The 9461-nt window shown below is 42.2% G+C and overlaps 1 protein-coding gene across 2 annotated transcripts in view; it reads right to left on the bottom strand.

Moving 5' to 3' along the window:
* Positions 1-2868: 2868 nt before the first annotated feature.
* BCL2 (BCL2 apoptosis regulator) overlaps positions 2869-9461 on the bottom strand; it is a 164155-nt gene continuing 157562 nt past the window's right edge. For both annotated transcript variants that reach the window (XM_054693998.1, XM_037509672.2), the window contains one exon: positions 2869-8198. In XM_054693998.1, coding sequence (XP_054549973.1) covers positions 8064-8198 — 135 coding nt within the window. In that variant the 3' untranslated portion in view covers positions 2869-8063. The remainder of the gene's footprint in view (positions 8199-9461) is intronic.

Here is a 9461-nt window from a genome sequence, read left to right as displayed (position 1 = left end):
TGGACTCTACCAAAGTGATTCATATCTCAATACCATCTACCTGAAAAATTTAAGAACAACTTCTGTCTTTAATACTTGGAAATTTTGCATTGTTCCTTTTACTGCTTAAATTCATGTTTTCAAACACCTCCCCCCATTTAATCCTAGTATGAGATTTTTTTCAGTCGAACATTTAAAATTGCTTAGTCTCTCATACTTTTCTACACCAGAAGTTAGGTCTATGCATTTAAATGAATTTTATAACCCTAAGGCTTTACTATTTTGGTTCTTGGACTGAGTAATTATCACAATTATTATTACCCAAAAGCCTGCTTCCTTGGCGGTGCTGGCAGAAAGCTTTATTTCCATAAAAATGCCTTGTGGGGTCCCTGAAGTGGGCTTTTGTCCCCATCTACCTGCCTTTGAACTTCCAGGAAAGTCCGGAGGAGCTGAGAGGTACACACAGGGCAGGGGTCTGATGATGACATGACACTAAGAGAAATCCGAAAGACATGCATCCCCTTTGCACATGTTTAAGTTGGTGATTTTTTCTATTTAAGTATAAATCGCTACAAAGCATATAATTTCCAGTGTGTTACTATTAGGATGACAATGAAACTCGTCCCAAGATTATCTGTGGCAGAACTTTGTTGTATGATATAATCGTAACCCCTTCTGTGAAGTCATTGTGATTCCTGATAAAATGCTGGAGTCATTTCCAGATACTTAATGGGATTAAGAAATCCTGAGAAGTTAGTTTCCCTGCTCAGCACTGATCATACCTTATTAGCCTGTCTCCAGCTGCAGTGACACTTCTTTTTTGTCTATGTGCCTCTCCTGGAAAAGAATCCCAGATTGGCTGACAGGGAGTCTCTACCCTTGAGACCAGCTAGAAATAGGATTTTGACATATACTAATGAGAAGTTATCCTAACAATTGACATCTTTAAGATAAACTTGCTACATCACTTTTCAATTATAGACAATGGAATCTAAATACCATAGTGATTTGATACTCAACGTCATTTTGATGAAAATACAGGAACAAGTTATTATTGACACCTGGGAATTTTACATTGTTCCTCTATTTCTCTCAAATCCATTTTTCCACCATTCATTTTAATATATTTCTTACAACTGAAAATTAAAAAAATTGATTAACTTCTCATCACTTTCTACATCTATGAATTTTTGTGACCACACAGTTTTACTTTTTTTATTTTGGGGTTGAGTAATTACTGCAATTATTATTGATAAAAATGTTTAAGCACATTTTACATATTAATAAATGTATATTAAGCAAGAAATTTAATTTTACAGGAAATACACTCCTTAATTAGATGGACCTTGCTTGTTCCCTCCCCACCCCCTCCTCCAAAGGGTATGCATCCATAAATAGTAATTACTTATTTCTAGAAAGTCATAGGGTTTACCATCTCAAGTCTATTCTTGCTTTTTGTTTTTACAGATATACACTCTGAGAAGTGTAGTTCATAGCAATCACATGGGAATAGAAGGAGTTTTGTTATAGTAATGAGTAGTGTTACTCAACTCTGGAATGAAATCACATTAAGAAAAACTTTCAACTTTGTTGAAAGCAAAAAAATGGGAAAAGGTTGGCAAAAGGATTTGCTTTTCAGTCATTAGCATCTAATAGATAATATAATCCAAGGATTTTAAGTCATACCTTTGGTAATCTGAGGGTTTTAATAATCTACAGAGTTGTGCATGTAAATGAACTCGGTGGGGGGATATAAAAAAAATAAAAAGCTCTGCTTTGTAGCTTTTGCTCATTCCCATGGTGTAAACATTTGTAGCACAACCAATTTCAAACTATTAATTTGATTCACTGACATGAGAAGTTGGGGAGAGAAGAAAATGGTGGGTTCCCCAACCAACATGGCCACCCTGGCAAACTACTGCAGAGCCTCACAGCAACATTCCATAGCAAGTCAAGTGTGCTTCTGTCCAATGTGACAGATGGTTATTAGGAAGGTGGAAGGTGAGCGCTGGTCTGATCTCAGTCATGTTTTCAAGATCTGTTTAAGACAGAGCACCATGGACAATGAACAGGCTGACTTCGTGCCTGTGCACACGGTCAAAAGGCCGTGTCTCCCAGCTTCCCTGTGACAGTGTTTTAAGAGCACTGATTGCAGGAAGGAGCACAGGTCTTGGAGTCAGCTAGATCATGGTTCAAATTCTGCAACTATATCTTATATTTAAGGGCATATTCTTTAACGTTGATGGGTCTCAATTTTTCTCCTATAAAATGGAAGACACTGATACGCACCTTCCAAAGTAGTAAGAACTGATGGTGGTATGCGGACCAGGTCAGCCTCTAACTGACGCCAGCAGATGGGTGTTGCTATCCGAGTTCTTTTAGTGTTAAAAGAGGGTCGATGTTGCAAGGTTGATGCTTAGGTAACCGGTATATGAGGAAAGTGTGGGAGACTTGCTATTTAGGGTCTGGATGCTTTAAAGCAGTTGGCAGCTTTGGTTATCTTAAAATGATCACTTCAAAACAGAACTGTCAGCTTATTTCTCTTTTTCATACAATCTTTCGCATCATGGAATGCAGAGGCTGGGCTTTCCACTCAGCGTGGTAGACACACTCAGTGGCAACAACGGCTGTCTCAGACATCAAGCTCAAGGCTGGTCCATCTTGGACAGAAGCAGGAGGGTTAGAAACCAGGAAACAAAGGCCTCCTTCTAAGGAGGCTTCACCTGTTAGACAACCCCACAGCCAGGCCTCCCAAGGTTTCATTAGACTGAAGTTCCTGGTGGCTCCACTGGCTTGTTAGAAAGACTTTTTAATGACAAGGTCTTATGTAACCAAAATGAATGGCGGGGCAGGATGACGTCATCACATTATAAACAATTCCAGGGCACGACCAGTAACTCATATTGTACTTTATTTTTTCCACAATATTAACTGGACAGACAAGGAAAGTTTTATGGCAATGTGACTTTTTCTGACAACACAAGGAAAGTGCCATTATATTTAATGCTGGCCAACTAGAGACTTGCTTTACTTAACAATCTAAAGTATGCTTACCGTATATGGGTTTTGTGTGTACAACGCTGCAGAGTATCAGTCATCCCTAAAAAGTTATCCATCTAGATAACTGGAAGGTTAAGGTGTGAAAATCTTGTTAACAAAAGCTTTCAATACTAATGTACTTTTTATACATTTATTTTATTGAAAACAAAAACGACCCCAGTAACTCAAAACAAAAGCAAAACTTTGTTGAAAACTTATAAAGAGAGTATAATAAACACAACCACCAACTCTTCCCCAAAATAAATTCGATGGGCTATCATTCCTTCAAATGCTACCCTGGAGAGAAAAACTTAATGAAATGAGCTAGCAGAAAGGCCCACTGCAGAGCCCAAAAGGTCTAGGTATATGGCATTACAAAGGATCTACACTATAGTCATATTTAGTAACACTCACAGGATTTTTTGATGAAGCCTTTCCATCTTCCACAAATGTTTTTGTCTGCTGGGCTTACCTTGGCACACAAAACAACCTTGTCATCAATAGGCTATTGGCTGTATTTTTCTGGGTTAGTCATGATGAATTGGTGCAATACCACTCAGACTCCATCTGGTTTTCTTTGGGCCCAGAGGGATGCATATTTCATGGTTGTCCAAGGTCTGTCCTATGCGCACAGACATGGAACAGAATGATTCTTTGGGAAAGGACAAGGGACTTGTATTATCACTTAACCAATTCAGTTTCACAGTTTTTTCTTCCCACTCCCCCCTGTGTTGTGTATAGCAAATATTTAGAAACATATGTCCCTACCAACCAGAAGGTTGTTGTTAAATATTCTGTTGATTCAAACTGCAGATTTATTGTTTAACTAGCCATTAGGCATATCAAGGATTGAAATTTTTACCACTGATGGCAAATGTTTAATAAAAGTGTTGGTGCACCTGTACTGTACATAGAACTGAACTCTGAGTAGCGCTGATGTCTCTAGATTCTAAATATAGCCACAGGACTTTAAAATGTTTCTCATTTCTCAGGTAATGTACTTCTTGGGGGTATCACATTGACCAGAGTCAAGGTCGCAGTGCCACTTGCTATCATTTCATACCCCACAGTCCTGTCTATTCTCCCGCTCTTGATCCAATCTTGGGAATGTTTTTGCTCATTTGAAAATTCTTCCTCTCTCCCACCCCTGCAACAAATGTCCTTTGTCCCATAATAATTAACAAAAAAATCCCTGAAAGATCCAAATTGAATAACAATAAAGATCTGATTGGAACCTTCATAAGCCTGACAATGTAGAATTGTATTTCTTAAAACGTGTGTAACCACATTTGTCTGGGCTGCAAAAGACACCACAAAATAAGATCAGAATAGAATTTCAACTGACTCCCTAATTTCCTCCAAATGGCTTACATTTCAAGCCCTTCCTGTTTTTTTCTGATAGAGTAGGTATACATTACTAACTATAAGTGATAAGGAAGTATAAAAACAGCCACTGCCTTAACAGTGCAATTGAAAAAATTAGAATTTAAGTTCACATTTATAAATTAGTCATTTTTGCATACGTCTAATTATAGACTATTTGTGATTCTGTTGAACAGACCCTTGGTGTAAAAGAGGGATGTCTTGGGGCTGCCCTACTTATGTTTAATTTCGATTATTCTAGTTCCTCAGTTTATAATCACTTCCTAATTTCCCACACTGAGCCAGGACTAGGTCCTTAGATAAGAACAATATACATTGACTAGTGAAACAAAGTCACATCTAAATGGAAGGTCATCTCTGAATATGCAGATATAAGAGGGTTGGGGCAGAGTCTGCCATCTACCTTTTTTTTTGCTTGAACTATAGCAAGGTGCTTCCTTAAATCGAAATGTGACTTTAATCCAAATCTCAAGCCTATAAGAATGTTCAGCCACTGTAAAATCTTGTGAGATGAGCTGTTTATTCTAGAACATGTCAGCTGTCATTGTGATCTCTCTCTTTCGTGTGCAGTTAGGGTTTAGGTGGATGGCAAAGGTTCTTGGGTGTTTTTCTCCTTGAGGCTCTTTTTCCAGCCCTTGACCCCAATTTGGAAAGCACACGTGTTCTGTTTAACCCTGACCTTGGCCAACATATGCACCGTGAAGATGGCAATTCAGGTACAAATCCCTTCTCAACACAAAACAGGTAGGAATTGTTCCATGTTGTCTGATCACAAAATAATTGAGACAGTTAAAAAAAAAAAAAAGAGAAAAAAATGAGAAGTTGAGGCTTTTATATACATTCATTGCTTCTAACAGTTTTTTAACAACAGGAAAAATGCAACATCAACTACTCTTATAGCGAGTGCAGCCATGATGCTGTACAGCCTGGGGCCAGCGGCCGGCGTGTCTACCTAACCAGCTAACAAAACCCCACAGCAAGAGGAAACCAGGCAGAGGCTAGCCCCCGTGACCTTTTTTTATATACATTTTTAGAATACTCTGCAAATCCCAGTTTGAACAACAACAACAAAAGACGAACAAGCTTTATATTAAAAATGTCCATGTTCTTCATTGTTACTTCTAAAGCAGCTTGGAGGGTCTTGCCACTTGGAGTGTACTGCAAACTGACTCCGTTACGACCATCTTGGTAGGATAGCAGCGCAGGGTTTGATATTTCATACTCATCACTTTTGACAATGTAAACCTTTCATAAAATAATATTTCACTTAAGAATTAGAATCATTCAAAGGTCTGATCGTCCTGTTCCCTGAGGCCCGCCAGGGAGGTCTGGCTTCATACCATGGGTTTCCTGCTTTTTCGGTGTGGGGCAGAAGTGCCTTTGCATTTCAGGACGAACCTGAAGAACGACTCCGGAAAAAGAACCCCGTGGTAGGAGGGCAGGAGAGTTCTAGATGGGTCTATGTTGAAACAGGCCATGTAAAGCCCCTCTAAAGGTCAAGCCATCACAGCCAGAATTTAACTCTCCGGTCATTATCTCCCATCTGGATTTTCAGCTGAACGAATCTTATGGTTTTAACCAAACATGGATACAGTCCTAAATACGATGAGTGAAACTGATTTTCCCAGGGACAAGTAAACCTTCAAGGAACAAGGTCAAAGGGACAACAGATGTATGCCTCACAATAATCCATCGCCTTGACATGGAAAAGCACATGACTTGGTCGAGGCAAAACTCCTCAGTGGCCACCGTGCTCCAGGGGTTCTCAGGTGGCTGACATGCAGGCTTCTCTCACCTTCTCAGAAATGCTTTTAAAGAATTAAGAGACAAAAATCTCAAATGGAAAACAAACGATCATCTTTGCTAACAAACTGTGTACAGGCCATAACTAAATACAATTTTTTAAAAATGCTGAGATGCATGTATTTTTTTTTTAAAAAGCAGCTTTCGAAATATCAACCACAGCATTAAACATTGAACATAGTACATTCCAAAGTTAATACAGATAAATGGTATATAATGCAATAATGCCACAGTTATTCCACCTATGTCTCAAGGCTGATTCTCAACTTGAAAAAAAATATTTTCTAGTTTATTAGCTGGATATTTCACTTCTTTTGCTACGTTCTAGGATTTTCCGCCACTGTTTTTTGTTTTTTGTTTTTCTTTTTGACTGTCCCAGGACGCACTACTGCTGGATTCCAGTAGTACCTTTCTCTTCCCTCTGTCAGGTTTTCAAATATAACCCAACTGCAAGGACAAGACCGTGTTTGACATCGTAATTCCAAGGACGCAGGTCCATTCGTCTATGACGCCTCATTTCAATGTTTCCTGCAGGATGCATGACCCTCCCCAAAGTCATTTTAAAGCCTTGCTTTCATCTGCGGCCGAGCAGCCAGTGCGCTTGCACCGCGGCCTCACTGCGCACAGGCTGGGCGTCTCCTCTGCGGGGGCTTTGCCAGCAGCGTGGTCTCCGGCGCCGGGAGTGGTGCGGTGCCTCTGCTTCCTTCCCTCTACAGTGATCAATGTCTTAAGGGCCTGGGCTGGCGGGTCCACCTGCAGCCAGGGCCTGACCAGAGGCCCCGGGGTGACAGGCCAGTCTCACTCCTGCCCAGTCCTCGTGGTAGCCTGCTGAGCTCTGTCGGCTTTGAGACCACCTGGCTCTGCGTCAAGGCCCTGGGGCGGGCGGGCCAGCAGTGCCCAGGCTCAGTTCCAGGAGGAGGCCTCGGAGCCGGGTCAGGCCGGACCTCAGACTGCGGCCTGTTTTGGGAAAGCAGGCACTTGTGGCGGCCGGATGCTGCGGGGTAGGCCACGTCCCTGGCTGCCGAGGATTCTGCTTTATACACAGACAGAGCCAGTATTTGGAGGGGGAGTGTATCCAAAATATATGAATATACACATCAGGGCTTAAGGTACTGGATGATATTGTATAAATTGCTAAAATGGTTCTCGGCACAATTGGTAGCTTAAAAAAATACTTTCCTATGGTTTAAGGGCATTTTCCCCATCGCTGTCCTTCGATGTGGAAATCTTGACGGATACCAAGTCCATCTGAAGTTCCCGTTTGGTTTTATCTTTACTTCCAAACGGGTATGTACCATGGGAGCCTTATGCAAAGTGTCTGTTCTTTAGGCCAGGGAGGAAAGGACTTCCCTCCCAGCGCCTTCCCTTGATGAATATCACAGCCCCCGGGGCAAACAAATGCATGGAAAATGAACACCTCTTCCCACCCTCCAGCAGCCAGAGCCCCGGCTTCTGGAACAGTCAAGTGCTTTGTCAGCCCGTTTGCTCTTCAGACGGTGATTCAGTCCGGCCAACAAAATGGAGAATAAGTCCACATTTAGAGGCACAGGAGATGCAGGTGGAGGCGCACAGGTGGGGCTTGGCTCTTGGTGGTAGGGTTTCCAAAAACAGGAGGTTTGATGGGACTGTCTTAAATAAATAAATCTTTTTTCTCCACAATGTAAAAAATAAACGGTATTTCCCTTTGGCAGTAAGTAGCTGATGATTCGACGTTTTGCCTGAAAGCGGTTTTTGTTTTTTGTTTGTAAGAGACGGCAGCTTCTCATGGCAGTTTCTCATGGTACATCACCGACAATGCATATTATTTCTACTGCTTTAGTGAACCTTTTGCATATTTGTTGGTGGCAGGTCTGCTGACTTCACTTGTGGCCCAGGTAGGCGCCCAGGCTGATGCATGCCCCCACCAGGGCCAGGCTGAGCAGCGCCTTCAGAGACAGCCAGGAGAAATCAAAGAGAGGTCGCATGCTGGGTCCGTACAGCTCCACGAAGGCATCCTGCAGTGGGGGAGATGAGGAAAGGAAAGGAGATGATTAGAGAGAGACAGCACGCAGGCATGCAGGCTAGCAGCCGAGGCCTCTCTACAGCAGAGGATGCATCGTACCTGGGCACCTGCAGAAGGGTGAGGGGAAGGGAAAATACTCTTTGAGGGTAGTGGTTTCTGACCCACTTTTTTCTTTAAAGATTTATTTATTTATGCATATGAGAACTGGGGTATAGCCTAGAGGTGTGGGGGGTGAGAGGATTCACCAGAGACAGAGAGGGGAGCAGAACAGGCAGACTGATTGAAATATTGAAATACCCTGCTGAGGGGAGCAGCAGGCGAGTCAGGAGAGGTCTGCTGTACCATGTGGGTAGCTCCCTGCCCGGGGATTGAACTCGTGCTGCAGAGGCTGCAGACAGCTTCATAGGTTGTGTCTTAACCCCCTGTGCCACCAGGGAGGCCCAGTTTTTAATACTTCTGTTAGTACCACTTACGACCAGGCCCTGGGGAGACCCTGCAGTAAACGAGTAGACTAAGCATTTCTCTCTCACCAGCTTTTATCTAGTTGAGTGCGACAGACAGTAAACAAAATTCACTTGTCTCACAGTGTATCAGAAAATCAAGCAACAAAAGCCATCAGAAAATATTGGCGACTTGGCAATTTTAGCCAGTGTGCCCAGGCATAAAAATAACTAAAGAAACAATGACAACCATTGCACACCAAACAAGCCAAGCATGGTGATGAAAGCTGCAATGCATTATTTTATTTCTTCTCCACACCGTCATCAGAAGTCATTTTATTTGTTCCCATTCTGGACAGGGAAAGAAAATGAGGCCACTGGATTTATGTGATCCATGGCAGTGTCAGGACTGGTGCCCAGATTCAAACCAGTGCCCTTCATGCTGCTGATGCTTGCACATGGCTTCCAGCAGCAATGTGGCCGTGCTAGGTACCTGGATGCTGATGTGTCAGACAGAGTGGGGAAGGCGGTTGTGATGGTGTTCAGTGTCTATGTGTCACGTCAATCCCGGACCACACAGTGATGATGGTCCCTGCGTGCAGCTTTGGGGTACACAGGCTGCACCATCAATATACCGTCTGATTTTCTTGATGATGTTCACACAATGATGGGATCGCCTAACAATGTATTTCTCATCACACGTCTTCACTGTTAATTGATGCCAGACTGTATGCTGTACTTTATTTAACCAATTCTTTATTTAGGTTGTTTTTAACTTTTGCTACTCTACACAGTATGATACATCTTTAAACACA

This window comes from Talpa occidentalis, unplaced genomic scaffold (assembly GCF_014898055.3).
Source record: "Talpa occidentalis isolate TD23 unplaced genomic scaffold, MPIMG_talOcc4v2.1 talOcc4.13, whole genome shotgun sequence".
Lineage (NCBI taxonomy): Eukaryota > Metazoa > Chordata > Mammalia > Eulipotyphla > Talpidae > Talpa > Talpa occidentalis.
Note: the sequence above shows the minus strand (reverse complement) of the source record. Positions and strands in the feature narration are given on the sequence as shown.